The sequence below is a fragment of the Peromyscus californicus genome, unplaced genomic scaffold, assembly GCF_007827085.1.
Source record: "Peromyscus californicus insignis strain IS unplaced genomic scaffold, ASM782708v3 Scaffold_4__1_contigs__length_199733344, whole genome shotgun sequence".
NCBI lineage: Eukaryota > Metazoa > Chordata > Mammalia > Rodentia > Cricetidae > Peromyscus > Peromyscus californicus.
This window is the reverse complement of record NW_026294562.1, coordinates 55,095,500-55,110,105: the sequence shown is the minus strand read 5'-3', so window position 1 is coordinate 55,110,105 and position 14,606 is coordinate 55,095,500. Positions and strand designations below refer to the sequence as shown.

At 55.3% G+C, this 14,606-nt stretch overlaps 1 protein-coding gene across 2 annotated transcripts; it reads left to right on the top strand.

Annotated features, from left to right (window-relative positions):
• The first annotated feature begins 43 nt into the window (after positions 1–43).
• Map3k11 (mitogen-activated protein kinase kinase kinase 11) lies at positions 44–14,526 on the top strand. Of its 2 annotated transcripts, none has more exons than XM_052714741.1 (10): positions 44–1,302; positions 5,934–6,114; positions 6,280–6,428; positions 6,515–6,690; positions 6,790–7,033; positions 7,500–7,613; positions 8,406–8,541; positions 8,632–8,720; positions 12,090–12,470; positions 13,661–14,526. In XM_052714741.1, exons 1-10 carry the CDS (start codon positions 561–563, stop codon positions 13,996–13,998), a joined length of 2,550 nt encoding a protein of 849 aa, XP_052570701.1. In that variant the 5' UTR covers positions 44–560; the 3' UTR covers positions 13,999–14,526. The 2 variants fall into 2 exon arrangements, with proteins under 2 accessions (XP_052570701.1, XP_052570700.1); XM_052714740.1 differs by having other exon boundaries at positions 47–1,302; positions 8,629–8,720.
• The last annotated feature ends 80 nt before the right edge of the window (positions 14,527–14,606 follow it).

Below are 14,606 nucleotides of genomic sequence, written 5' to 3'. Positions count from 1 at the left end.
TTTCCTGCAGGAGGGAGAAGAGCGGAAAAAAGTGAAACTCCACCCTCCACCTCTGCCTCCCGCCCCCGGGGCCAAAGTACAAAGGGAGGAGGAAGAAGGGAACGGGGTCGGAGCTGTTGGGGCCAAAGGCACTAGCCCGACAAGAGGTAGCTTCGGCTCCACTGGGGACTTTTCACCTCTTGTGCCTGAAGACGCAAGCCGAGTCCGGGCGCTGACCCCGGCAGGCCCCACCTTACAGTAGGCGGGCGCTGGAGCCAGGTTCCCTGGACTACTTCGGGACTCTCTCTGTCGCTCCAATTCAGCCATGGTGAGGCGCCGGAGGCCAGGGGGCCCCACCCCTCCAGCCTGACCACACTGCCCTCGGTGCCCTCCTCCAGAAGCCCGAGATGCGGGGGGCCGGGAGGCGACACTCCTGGCTCCCCAGAGAGGCGTGGGTCTGGGGCTGAGGGCCAGGGCCCGTATGCCCAAGTTCCGGCACTAGGGCCTCAGAAGCCAGCGGGGGTGGAGACCACGGGCACCCGAAGAAAGTCCCCCATACATTCCAAAGCTGGCTCCCGGCCATGGAGCCCTTGAAGAACCTCTTCCTCAAGAGCCCGCTGGGGTCATGGAATGGCAGTGGCAGTGGGGGCGGCGGGGGTAGTGGTGGAGTCCGGCCGGAGGGGTCCCCGAAGGCAGCAGCAGCTTATGCCAACCCTGTTTGGACAGCCCTGTTCGACTATGAGCCCAATGGGCAGGACGAGCTGGCCCTGAGGAAGGGCGACCGTGTGGAGGTGCTGTCCCGGGATGCAGCCATCTCCGGAGATGAGGGCTGGTGGGCGGGCCAGGTGGGTGGCCAGGTGGGCATCTTCCCATCCAACTATGTGTCTCGGGGTGGAGGCCCACCCCCCTGTGAGGTGGCCAGCTTCCAGGAGCTGCGACTGGAGGAGGTGATCGGCATCGGTGGCTTCGGCAAGGTCTACCGTGGCAGCTGGCGGGGGGAGCTGGTGGCTGTGAAAGCAGCTCGCCAGGACCCTGATGAGGACATAAGTGTAACAGCTGAAAGTGTTCGACAGGAGGCCCGGCTTTTTGCCATGCTGGCACATCCCAACATCATCGCCCTCAAAGCTGTGTGCCTGGAGGAGCCAAACCTATGTCTAGTGATGGAGTATGCAGCTGGTGGGCCTCTCAGCCGGGCCCTGGCTGGTCGGCGTGTGCCCCCCCATGTGCTGGTCAACTGGGCTGTGCAGATCGCCCGTGGGATGCACTACCTGCACTGCGAGGCGCTGGTGCCCGTGATCCACCGAGACCTCAAGTCCAACAACAGTGAGTTTCCAGGGGCATGAAGCAGGGGCATGGGCGGCCAGGGGCATGGGCGGCCAGGGGCACTGCCCAGCCAAGGCCCAGGTGCGCACATCTCCTCCTAACTCTTAGCTAAGCCTAGTTGGGGAGGTGTTGAAGTCAAGAACTCCTATCTGAAAGGAGTATTAGATATCCAGGGATACCCATAGCCTATCAGTGACCCCAAAACAGGAACCCCAGGCACCTGGTAGATTTCTGCCTCTGTCCTAGAAGTCCGTGATCCCAACCTGCAGCTGCAGTTTGGACAAGCTAAAACAAACGAACGAACAGACAGACAGCTCTCAGGTGGGCCATCAGCATCCTGCCTAACCATGGTCACCACCTCAGGGAAGTCCCCTGGAGGCTGTTACTCCCAGCCTTCCCCTTTCCTGAAATTCATAAACATGATGTTGCTGCTCTCCCCCCTCCCTTAAATAGCTCCTTCAGGACAGAGATCTCAGAAGGGAAGACCTTCCTCCCTGCTTGGAGATCAAGGCTGCTCCATCCCACTCTTCCCTGACTACATGGTCACAAGCCGATTGCTTCAACTCAGAGCCTCAAAAAAAAGAGAGTGATGAGGAGGCCAGAGCAGCCTCAAATGGCCTTCAAAAGCCCTGACACAGGATGCCCAATGGGCAGTGGGTCCTCAGCCAGTGATGCAGATATTTTCTGGCAGGATGGCCAAGAGGGAATCAGGAAGTAGGGCTGGTAGTGCCTAGTGAAGGGAGACTCCTTGCTCACTCTCTCAGACTCCCATTCATAGGAGTTATCACAGGCCCAAGACACGTCAGTGACAGGTGCAGACGGCTTCCTGAAGTGGGCAGGTCTCAAGCCAGTCCAAAACAGGCAGCATTTAGTGAGGTGCTTGGTCCGGTGTCCGGGCAGGGCCTGACCACAGTGCAGGCTCAGAGGCAGTCCAGCAATGTGGGGACACCAGGACCTGCGTCTGCTGGAGCAGAGGGTACAGCTGGGGAAAGGCAGGGGATGCAGAGGGAACAGTGCTCAGGGGGATGGCTGGAGAGGAAAGGCGTGGCGAGCCTTGAGGGGGTCAGCGCGGGCATTTTGAGTCTCTTGGCCGTGGCTTACTTACTGTAAAGCAGGAGCTAGAGGGAAATAGCAGAACCAGTGATAGTCAAGTCCGTGCCAGAGTTGAGCACCGCCCCCCCATCATCTATAGAGCAGAGTGGACCCTAGCCACCCAGGGACCCCACTCCCTGCACTAGCCTGAGGGGGATTCCCCAAAGGCCCAGGGGGTGGGGGCTCCTGTCTTCTGTTTTTCCTCCGTTCTCTTTCCAGAAAAAAATGGAACAATAGTCCGGGCCCCTGCTCCCCACCCTCTACACCGCTTCCTGTGTTTCCTGCTGCCCCTGGGCTGGCTTCCTGCCCCAGCTCCAGCCCCTGTTCCCTCCCTAGCCCAGCTGCCTGCAGGGGAGGAAAGAGCTGGGGGTGGCAGGGTTTCAGGAGAGGAAGGAGCCAGGGATTGCGCCCCCCGCCCCCAGCCCGGGACCTAGTTCCCTGCTTCCCTCTCAGTCTGGGTGGTGGTGAAGGGCAGGCAAGGTGCCCTCAAGCCTGAGTCTGGCATCCAACTTCACAGACCCGGTCCTAGGCCTGAGTTGCTGTCTGTGGGATTGGGGTGGGGGGAGTCCCTGGGCTTGGGGGGGGGGCTCAGGCAGTAAACAATGGCATGATTTTCCTGGACAATGGGGGCCTTGTGAGAAAGCCTGGCTGGGAGAGAAGGGGGAATTCTCTAGGCCCACGAGTCACAGGACTGACCAGCCAGCCCGGCCTGGACCTGACCTCCCCCAATTCGCCCCCAAAGAACACCCCCCTAAGTTAGCCCAGGCCTCCTAGAAAGGAGAAGTAGGGACCATGAGAGGGAAGAGGAAGAGGTGTGAGCTGGCCAGGCTACTCCCTAGGCTGACAGAGGCCGGGAGGGGGTGGGGGGCAGTAAGGAGGTGACTACAGACTTGCCCCAAGGCTTGGGCTCTCTCGCCCCCCTAGGTGGCCACTGACCTCCCATGCCCAAGGTCCCAGTCAGGCATCAGAACAGTAACTTAGGTTGTGAGGAATTCAGGACCCAGGCAGGGTACAAAACAACCTGGAGGAAACACTGGGGATGCAGAAGTGAGATGCTTGGCAAATACCAGAGTGGAGAGTGGGGAGGTAGCGGAATGCCACAGATACAAAGTCCTGAGACTGCTACCTCTTTTTGAAATTCAGATTCCCCAGCCAAAAAGAGGGAGGCTGGCTCCCCCTGCTGAGAAAACGGTGCAGAAAGTACTTTGCCTGCCTGTGGGCACCCACAGGTGGCTAGAGACCAGGTTAAAGGCTGGCAGAGGTCCTCAGTGAGGGGGGGTCCTGGCTCCACAGAGCCCCAGCCTGTGGCCGTTCACAGGCCCAGCAACGGTTCCACTGCCTTCAACAGCCTGACCTGGGGCCGGAGGTTGGAGTTAGGATTGAGGGTGGAGAGGAAGGAGTGGACTCTCACAGCAGTGAGCGGAGATCGCGGAGGCAGGTGATGGGGGTAAGAACGGTCTGCCAGCTGTCGGGCTCCAGGCTTTGGAATGTCTGAACTGGTCTGAGACTCCTTGACAACCCTGTGAGATACGTTTGTTGTCATCCTATGCTTTGTCTATGCCAGACTCAGTCCCAGTCCAGAAGAGGGGCAGGTGTAGTTCAAGACCCTACTCTGAATTAGGAGAGACTGAGTCTGCCCGGCGTGGGGGCAGACAGACAAACAGCCATACTCTGTAGAGCGTGTCACTGCTGTCTCGCCTAGATGCCAAGTTTAAAAGATGCCATGCAGGAGTGGGACTGGCACTGGAAGAGACGGAGGTAGCCCAGGGGTGGTAAGGAGAGTCTGAGAATGGGAGAGGCTGCAAGGAAAGAGAGACCCCCCCAAATGGAGGGTTTGGGAAGGACTTAGGCAGCAGTACCAAATCATCCATGAAACTTCAGGGCTTGGCCAGCAGTGGAAACATGGGTCCTGGATTCAGGCTTTCAAAGATGAAAACCTGGTCTGACCCCTCTGCCGAGAAGCCCTCCCTGGCTTACCTGGCCACATAGGTGCCCTTCCCCTCTCCCTCACTCTCAGCGCCTATCATGTCCCCATTGCGGCCCTGACATCCTGTGCAGGAGAGCTGGAGGATGTGCCTGACACATGTTCAGAACAGGTGGTCCTGCTCACCAGGAATGGACCCTTGAGGATTCTGTGACTTTGTCCTCCTGTTGCTCTAAAACTTGTCACTTGAGCTGGGTTTTTTGTTATTGGTGGTGGTGGGTTTTGTTTTGTTTTGCTTTGTTTTTCATGACAGGGACAGGGTTTCTTTGTGTAGCCCTGGCTGTCCTGGAACTTGCTGTGTAGCCCAGGCTGGCCTCAAACTCAGAGATCCGCCTGCCTCTGCCTCCTGAGTGCTGGAATTAAAGATGTGTGCCACCACTGCTGCTTGAGCTGTTTTTATCCTGGCAAGAGATTTCTAAGTTGCTGCCTCTCCTCCTAGTCCTGAGAGTGGTGGCCACACTTGGATCAAAGCCCGGGGACAGCCCTGCTAAGTGTGACCAAGAGCCGTCACCCTCCCTTTCTCTTCGCACCCAGCTCCCTCTGTAGATACCTTCTGGAGTCTTCTGCTGTGAGACGCTGTGACAGTCACAGTGCTGGGGGCTCCAGCACCTGCAGGCTTTTGCTCACTGAGGGCTTCCCTCCTGTTCCCCAGCCTAGGTTCCAGTCCACACTCCTGCCTCAGCAAAGTGGCAAGACATTCAACAGGTCTCTCTCTCTCTCTCTCTCTCTCTCTCTCTCTCTCTCTCTCTCTCTCTCTCTCTCTCTCTCCGTTTTTGTTTTTTAAGACAGGGTTTCTCTGTATAACAGCCTTGGCTGTCCTGGAACTCATTCTGTAGCCCAGGCTGGCCTAGAACTCAGAGATTCACTTGCCTCTGCCTCCTGAGGCACCTTGCCTGGCTAGGTTTTTCTTGAAAGCAGAACCACCAACACTGAGAATCTACCACATTACAGTTTTTATTTCATTCACTGTCAGGAAAAAGCTAGAACATTAGCTTTGCAGCCCTAGGCTGAATGGAATCTCAACTTTATTTGCTATGACCTTGATCAAGACATTTCCCTACCTGTAAAATGGGAATAATTTGCCTGACGGTGGTGGTGCACACCTTTAATCCCAGCACTCGGGAGGCAGAGCCAGGCAGATCTCTGTGAGTTCGAGGCCAGCCTGGGCTACAGAGTGAGATCCAGGACAGGCTCCAAAGCTACACAGAGAAACCCTGTCTCCAAACCCCCCCCCCCAAAAGAAAAAAGAATTCCTACCTGCTTGTTTCATTTGGTTTAGTTTGGCTTGTTTATTTTAGTTAGAACTAAGTGTTAAAATTTAGCTCTATCATTTAGAGGAGGAGAAAAAAAAAACAACTTAGAAATCCCTTGCCACAGTTGTTATCTCTTAAGTCTCACCCCCAGCTGTGAGCTTCTGGAAGCCAGATCCTCATCAGTCACCTCTGTGTACTCAGTACCTGGCCCGGACCTCTATCAGATGTGTGTGCCACATGCTCTTCCCCTAGCTGTTAGCCCTCTTTTCCACACCCACAGTCCTGCTCCACTTTTTCCCCAGTTCTGCTGCTGCAGCCCATCGAGGGTGACGACATGGAGCAAAAGACCCTCAAAATCACCGACTTCGGCCTCGCCAGAGAGTGGCACAAGACCACCCAGATGAGTGCTGCGGGGACCTATGCGTGGATGGCTCCTGAGGTTATCAAGGCCTCCACCTTCTCAAAGGGCAGCGATGTCTGGAGGTACAGCCTGGGTTGGGACTGGACGGTCTGGGGCTGCAGCAGGTAAGAAGGGGTGCGTAAGACTAGGGGTGGCCAGACAGGCTGAAGCCGGAAGGGCCCCAAACCATTTAATTACTCCTTGCTTCGGAGTGAAGAGAACACACAAATCCCTTGTCTCCCCTACAGCTTTGGGGTGCTGCTGTGGGAACTGCTGACTGGGGAGGTGCCCTACCGTGGCATAGACTGTCTTGCAGTAGCCTATGGTGTGGCTGTTAACAAGCTAACATTGCCCATCCCGTCTACCTGTCCTGAGCCCTTCACACAACTCATGGCCGGTAAGAGGACGGGCTGGGCGGGTGAGGGGTAAACTCCCTAGCCCCAGACACATATACCCACAGACCCTCTTATCCCGCCCCATTAGACTGCTGGGCACAGGACCCCCACCGCAGGCCCGACTTCGCCTCCATCCTGCAGCAGCTGGAGGCGCTAGAGGCGCAGGTCTTACGGGAGATGCCACGGGACTCCTTCCATTCCATGCAGGAGGGCTGGAAACGCGAGATCCAAGGCCTCTTTGACGAACTGCGGGCCAAGGAAAAGGTGGGAGGACTCCAGCGATACAAGATGGGGCAGAGGACGAGGTGGGAGGTCTGGGTCAATGCTTGGCTGACCCCACCTCCTTAACTGTCCGGAGCGCAGGAACTACTGAGCCGCGAGGAGGAGCTGACGCGTGCAGCCCGCGAGCAGCGGTCCCAGGCGGAGCAGCTACGACGGCGCGAGCACCTGCTGGCCCAATGGGAGCTAGAGGTGTTTGAGCGCGAGCTGACGCTGCTGCTGCAGCAAGTGGACCGCGAGCGGCCACACGTGCGCCGCCGCCGCGGCACCTTCAAGCGGAGCAAGCTCCGGGCGCGCGACGGTGGAGAGCGCATCAGCATGCCCCTGGGTAAGGGGCGGGGCTCCGGGACGCCTATCTGCCGTTGGCTGTGGGCGTCAGGGGGTGTGGTCAAGCCTGTCCGCTGGTCGCTTCGGGATTGGTTTGGGGTATTGGTGGAAGGCTGGAATAGGGAGGGGTTTATTTTTTTTTCCTGTGGGCGGGTCCTGACGGGAATATTTGCATGTCCAGCTGCTAGTGGCTGCCAGCGGCTGCCAGCGGTGCTCCTGAAAGTTCTGAGGACTAGAGGGTGGGGCCGGCCTGCCTGCACAGTAAACTAACTTATCTACCTGGGATGGGGGTCAACCACTTGGCTCTTTATTGAAAGCCACGAGGCAGGAATGCAGTGAAGCACCCCCAAGCACACAGCCACTGTGGCCACTACCGGAGAGGCCTGGGAGCCTCCCACGGGTCCCTGAGGTTTTTGAGGGCTTCCTCTTCACAAATCTGCACCCGCCCTCTCCTTTTCCAAACCCAGATTTCAAACACCGCATCACTGTGCAGGCCTCTCCTGGCCTTGACCGGAGGAGAAACGTCTTCGAGGTTGGGGCTGGGGACTCGCCCACCTTCCCTCGGTTCCGAGCCATCCAGTGTAAGAAACTTGGTCTGCCCTGCCTTCCCCACAGCCCCTAAAACTACCCGTCAGGAGGTGGATCCGCCCCCCTCACTGTATTCTGCCCTCTGCTTCCAGACTTCCCTCCTCTTCATCTAGACTTTTACCTTAAGTTCTCTGGCCCCCCCCCAAAAAAAAAAACTTTACTTTTTCCCCCCAATGAGGTAATTATATAATATCATGATTTGGGTTTTTTTTGTTTTGTTTTTGAGACAGTCTTAACTTTGATCTACCTGAGTACCAAGATTAAAGGCCTGTGCCACCACACTTGGTTCTTCCTTTTTTTTTTTTCGAGACAGGGTTTCTTTGTATAACAGTTCTGGCTGTCCTAGAATTTCCTCTGTAGACCAGGCTGGCCTTGAACTTAACATAGATCCACTTGTCTCTGCCTCCCAAGAGCTGGGGTTAAAGACACTAAAGGCACCACCACCGCTCAGCGGGTCATACAGTCTTTATTTTCCTGAATGCTTTGCAAATATTAACTCAGTAATTCTAGTGGATTGCTAAGTGTAGATGAGAACATTGAAATGAGTAATTTGCCACATGGCCAGTAAGTGGCCGAGCAAATATTCACACTCAAGCAGTTGAAGGTGATTTGCTAACTGATGAGTAGCGAAGGTCAGCTGAGGGATTAAGTACCTGCTTCCATCTCCCTGCTGGCCCAGGCCTAGACCTACCTATCCCACCAAAGCCCGACCCAGCCCCTCCATCCTGGCTGTTATGGTGCAGAAGGACAAGGGTGGACTCAGACCCCGTGGTGTTCCCTTACAGTGGAACCTGCAGAGTCAGGCCAGACTTGGGGTCGCCAGTCCCCTAGACGTCTAGAAGATTCAAGCAATGGAGAGAGGCGTGCTTGCTGGGCCTGGGGTCCCAGTTCCCCCAAGCCTGGGGAGGCCCAGAATGGGAGGTAAGTGAGTGTCCCCATCCTGCTCTTTACTCTTCTTTAGAGGCTTAAGACTCACAGAGCATGCCTTCTCTGCCCCTCCCTGTCCAGAAGAAGGTCCCGCATGGATGAAGCCACGTGGTACCTGGATTCAGATGATTCATCCCCATTAGGATCTCCTTCTACTCCCCCAACACTCAACGGTGAGTGAGTAACTTTGTCTCCCCTATCGGATCTTGCTTAACTCTTTCTGCGGGCACTTGGGTAGACTTTGAGAAGCCAACGGGCAGAGATGGAATCCTGCCTTTAGAGCTCTCACTCAAGACTAGGAAACTGAAGCCAAAGCCGCACAGAAGCAGACCTGGAGCCCAGGTCACCAGTTCCGGCCTCCAGACTCACACAAGTAGACTTGCCTGAGGCCTCGGGCTGCTAGAGACTAGCCCTCCCGTTAAGGACTTTTGCAGCTCTGGGTAGCACTGTAACCTCAGAAGAGGTGGAGCTATACTGATGACTTCCACAGTGCTTTTCAGAGTCCCTTCTGCGGACCCATGGGTGGAGAAGAGGACAGTAAGACAAGGCTAGAAGAGATCTGGGACCCCCATCTGCATCTTGGGGAGTCAGGACTTCGGTCTCTGTGATGATAACTGCCTCCCTGTGAGGGAGACGACATGTCTAGCTCTGTGAGTGGGGAACCAGTATTCTCCCCATGTTAGATACAAGAAAACTGAGGCTCTAAGAGGGGAGTACGCTACCTCAACCCCAGCTAAGGACTCTAATCAAGAGAACCTGCGGCTTCCATATTCTCAACTGACTTCCTGGGAAGCTTTCCTTCTCTCTACAGACTACGTAGGAAGCTAAGTGGGGCTCCAACACCAGAGGGAAGAGGGCTCAGCTCAACACTGCCCAGACTCCACAGAGCCAGGAAGTTGTGGTTTGTCTGTGGGACCTTATTCCAACCTAGGAACCATTCAAAGGGATCCCAGCCCTGCCTGCTGCACACAGCAGAATGTAGACCTTAGACCCTATTTTAATAGCTCTGAGACTAGAGCCCTGCCCACTCAACTGTGCCCAATAGCTGGGCCCTTCCCATTCAGCACTCACACACATAGCCATCACCTCCTTCTACCTGTGTCTATAGTAACAACAGCTGATATTGGCTTTCTCCTATCTGCTGAGTGGATAGCATCATTGGCTCACTTTACACAGGAGGCACAGAGAAGTTAAGTGCTTTGCTGTAGGGTACTGGCAGAGCCAGGATTTGAACCCTGGCTGATCTGACTCTGGAGGCAGGCTCTTCAGCTTCCCTCTACTAAGGTTTTGTTTTCTTTTTGTGTGTGTGTGTGTGTGTGTGTTTGTGATTTTTTGAGGCAGGGTTTCTCTTTGTAATAGCCTTGGCTGTCCTGGAACTCTCTTTGTTAGACCAGGCTGGCCTCGAACTCACAGAGATTGTCTGCCTCTAACTCCTGAGTGCTGGGATTAAAGGTGTGTGCCACCACACCTGGTTTGTTTGTTTGGTTGGTTTTTGTTTTTTTTGGGGGGGGGTTGTTTTTTTTTTTTTTTTTTTTTTTTTTTTATTTTCAAGATAGGGTTTCTCTGTATATCTTTGGAGCCTGTCCTGGAACTCACTCTGTAGCCCAGGCTAGCCTCGAACTCACAGAGATCCACCTGCCTCTGCCTCCCAGTGCTGGGATCAAAGGTGTGCACCACCACCGCCCAGCCACACCTGGTTTTAATTATTATTTTATGTGTGTGGGTGTTTTGTCTGAAAGTGTGTATGTACACTGTGTGCACGCATTGCCTGTGAACACCACAAGAGGAAAGAGGGCATCAGATCCCTGAAACAGAAGTTACAGATGGCTGTGAGCCTTCATGTGGGTGCTGGGAGCTGAACCCAGGTCCTCTGGAAGAGCAGCCAGTGCTCTTAACCACTGAGCCGTCTCTCCAGCCCCCACATGTTTTGCTCCAGCAGTTGCGGCCCACAGTTGGCTGTTGTATGAGGGTTGAACTGAAAACTGGAAGACTAGGGGACTGAATTTGTTTGTTCTAGAATGTACCAGGCCAGAAGGACCAAGGGAGGATTGGAGGGCCTCTGAACCCAGGTGGTCAGATCAGTCCTGTCCACGTCCTGCCAGGCCCTCTGGCCATGGCTTCCCTGAGTTCCCAGAGGAAGGGACACAAGACTTCACTCCTACACCTCTCCCCTGGTCACTCTTTGAGGACACCACCATCCCGGCCTAACTGCTGACCAAGCCTGTGGTTCCCGGGCCTGTACTCTTGCTACCATCTGGGTCCATGAGAAGAGCAATGACCTTACCTTCCAAACACCCACAGTCAGGAAGCTGGCTGAGACCTAAGAACTGGGGTCTCTTAGAGGACCCCCACACAGAGCATCTCATGCATAGGCCACTCCCAGGGATCCCTAGACGGAGGTTCTGGCCCTTAGGAACCTGGTCACAGTGAGTTGCTCTTTGGCAGCCTGCAGTCAGCCTACATTGACAGAAAACTGCCTACAGGGTATTGCAGGAGCCACTCACCAGCCTACAGCCCCTTGGAAGCAAGTTCACCTTCGTCTCCAGGTCAAGCGTATCCTGCTGTCTTCTCCTAAATAGCAGGGTTGCTAACTCTGACATTCAGGAAGTTAGAGGCAAATTTAAATCCTAGGCGAGTTACCGTGGACAAGTCACTTAGCTCGGGGGACCTCTGTTTCTCAGAACTGACTTCAGGAACTTCCGTTCACCCCGTTGGGTTCCAGGCTCCACTCTCGCTTCCCTCTTTTCATTTTTCTCCTGCTTATTTTAATACTTGTAGATTCTTTTTTACATTTTTATTACTATTTTGTTCCTGGAGATCCATTGCCCTCTACTGGCCTCTGCAAGCACCAGGCATTCACAGTAGTAAATACTCATACAAATAAAATATTTTTTAAAAAAGAAGATTCCCTGGGCCAACAGAACTCCAAGCTAAATCCTGTTCATAGCAGAAGCTCACATTCCCCAGCCTTATATTTCTGTGTCTAGACAACCCAGATCTCCAGACTGGTCAGCTAGGTGCCTGGCACCCAGAGGGAGGACAAGGGGTTAGAGCAGGGAGGGTTTGATGATAATGCAGAGTGAAGGACTTTCAGGACAGCTGGCCAGGAGGTACAGGAGAGAATGAGTACCTGAGAAGGGCGGGTGACGGTCACGTGACCCTCCAGACCCCTCCTATGTAGGGCTTTAAACAAGCCTGACTGGAGGGGGTGCCCTATGAGAAGTTACATCTACTCCGAGGCAGTGATCTGTTCCACTTGGAGGATAGCTTCCACAACAGTTCCTTCTAGACTTTGCTCCAGGCCGTTGCCCCCGCCCTCAGCCCCCTTCCCCTTGGCCGACTGTGTGTGTGTGTGTGTGTGTGTGTGTGTGGTAGGGAGGTTCTGCAGACCCGCAAGAGCTGCTCTACGGATAGAGCCCAGGAAGATGGCAGTGGGAAGCAGAACTCGGTTCTTGTTCCAAGGTCACCGAGGGGTCCGGAAGATGCTCGCCCGGCAGGCGTACTAGCCTCCATCTAACCACCCGTGCCACTTCTGCCCACAGGTAACCCTCCACGGCCTAGCCCGGAGCCAGAGGAGCCACGGCGGTCCGGGCCCACTGAGCGGGGCAACAGCTCGGGGACTCCCAAACTGATCCAACGTGCGCTGCTTCGGGGCACGGCTCTGCTGGCTTCCCTGGGTCTTGGCCGTGACCTGCAGCCTCCTGGAGGCCTGAGCCGTGAACGCGGGGAGCCCCCACCAGCACCACCCCCTGCACAGATGCCCTCACCCTGCCCAGCCGAGATGCCCTCCACCCCGCTCATCCGCCTCTCACCCACAACACCCAATGTCCGTGGCCCACCCACTCCTGCACCCTTATTGCTGGACCTGGGTGTTCCCTCAGGCCAGCCGTCAGCCAAGAGCCCTCGGCGGGAAGAGACACGTGGTGAGTGACCCTAAGACTGAGTGTGAGATAGAGGCCCTCTGAAAAGGGAGGAGGCTAGGAACTTAGAGGATCTCAGGCAGCTGATGGGGACCCAAAACAGAGCCTTAGGCGCTGGGACCACTGGTAGAGCTCTAGGCTCAGCTGTGAAATAATAGAAACCTCCCTAATGGTGCCAGACTCATTGATTAGTTAGGCCAGGTACTGTAACCATTACAGTACTTATAATCTGTGTATCAAGCATTCTTTTTTAATTAATTTATTTTTATGAGCATTGACTTGTGTTCTGCCTGCATGTATGTCTGTGTGAGGGTGTCAGATCCCCTGGAACTGGAGTCACAGACGGTTGTGAGCCACCATGTGGGTGCTGGGAATTGAACTTGGGTCCTCTGGAAGAGCAGCCAATGTTCTTAACCCCTGAGCCATCTCTCCAGCCCCGTATCAAATATTCTTTATTGTTTTGTTTGTTTGTTTGTTTGTTTGTTTTTTCGAGACAGGGTTTCTCTGTGTAGTTTTGGTGCCTGTCCTGGATCTCGCTCTGTATCCCAGGCTGGCCTCAAACTCACAGAGATCTGCCTGGCTCTGCCTCCCGAGTGCTGGGATTAAAGGCGTGCGCCACCACCGCCTGGCCCCTCAAACATTCTTATACCCAGTTTTCAGATGAAGTACTTTTATTTGATTGTTTGAAGTGGGGTCTCCCTGTATAGCCCAGTCCTCCTGTCTCAGCATCCCAAGTTATGAGATGACAGGCATGTACCACCATGCCAGGCTAAATGAGGAAATTAATTTGTTTTGACATGTGTTTGTTCAGTGTGGGGGGCACACGCCACAGTGCAAATATGGATGACAACTTACAGGTATTCTCCTGCCACCACCTGGGTTCCAGGGTTTGAACTCAGGTCGTTAGTCTCGGCAGCAGGCACCCTTAACTGATAAGCTGTCTGCAGCGTAGATGAGGAAAAGTTAAGGAACACAGAGCATATAGATGTAAAGGCTCAGGGCTCCCACGGCCCTGAGCAGTCTAGAACAGCCTGGTTCTGCAACACTGTGTAATGGACAGACTCGTCATAGAGCATGAAGCACCTTAGAATCATAGCTTACAGTATAGCTAGAAGCTTAGATCGGAGCAGGGCAGTTCCTTCTGGGGAACTGTTAGTAGATGTTTAACCGTGTACCCCTTCAAAACTCCATAGGAAGAACTGTCTCACCCCCACCAGGAATATCACGCTCTGCTCCTGGCACCCCTGGAACCCCTCGATCACCACCCTTGGGCCTTATCAGCCGACCTCGGCCCTCACCACTCCGTAGCCGTATTGACCCGTGGAGCTTCGTGTCAGCTGGGCCACGGCCTTCACCCCTGCCCTCTCCACAGCCTGCGCCCCGACGGGCACCTTGGACCTTATTCCCAGACTCAGATCCCTTCTGGGACTCCCCACCTGCCAACCCCTTCCGGGGAGGCTCCCAGGACTGCAGGACGCAGACCAAAGATATAGGTGCTCAGGCCCCATGGGCACCAGAAGCAGGGCCTTGAGTGGGCCAGGCCACACCCCCGCGCTCCAGCTGCCTTAGAGGAGGCATAGCATACACTGGAAGAGGAGCCAGGCAGGCCTCTGTGGCTGCTTTGGTTTCCCCCAGGGACCCCGGCCCCTTGGGGGGGTCAGGAACACTACACTGCACAGAAAGCCTTCACACTGGATGGGGGGCCACACCCCACATACCTACAACCTGTAGGCCCCCTGACTTACCTGCCCCACTGGGGCCTGACACTGTACCTAGCTGGTTGGGAGGACCAGAGCCTGTCTCAGGGAATTGCCCCGGAAGTGGTGCAGGGAGGAGGGGGAGGTACAGGGGAGAGGGGCTGACCTCAGGTGTCACCAGCACTTTTGACCAAGTCCTGTTACTGTGGCCCCTGTCCCCAAGGCCTAGTTCCTGGACCCCCTTCCCTGGAGGTTATCAGAGCCGGGGCCCTCTGGGTGCCTTTCTCCTGCCCCAGCCAAGGTTGGGGCCTTGGCCTGGGGAGCCAATGAAGCCAAATAAACTCGTAAGCTGTCTCCCCAAATGCAGTCTGTCACCTTTCTTGGAGGTAACCCAGTGTCCTTGTCCTTATGCCCCTAAAACAATGAGCAGATAAACAGCCTG

Coding starts and splice junctions, on each gene's coding strand:
- Map3k11 (XM_052714740.1), top strand. CDS start 561: ATGGAGCCCTTGAAGAACCTCTTCCTCAAGAGCCCGCTGGGGTCATGG. Junction 6,691..6,789: donor AACTGCGGGCCAAGGAAAAG/GTGGGAGGACTC, acceptor TCCGGAGCGCAG/GAACTACTGAGCCGCGAGGA. Junction 7,034..7,499: donor GCGCATCAGCATGCCCCTGG/GTAAGGGGCGGG, acceptor TTCCAAACCCAG/ATTTCAAACACCGCATCACT.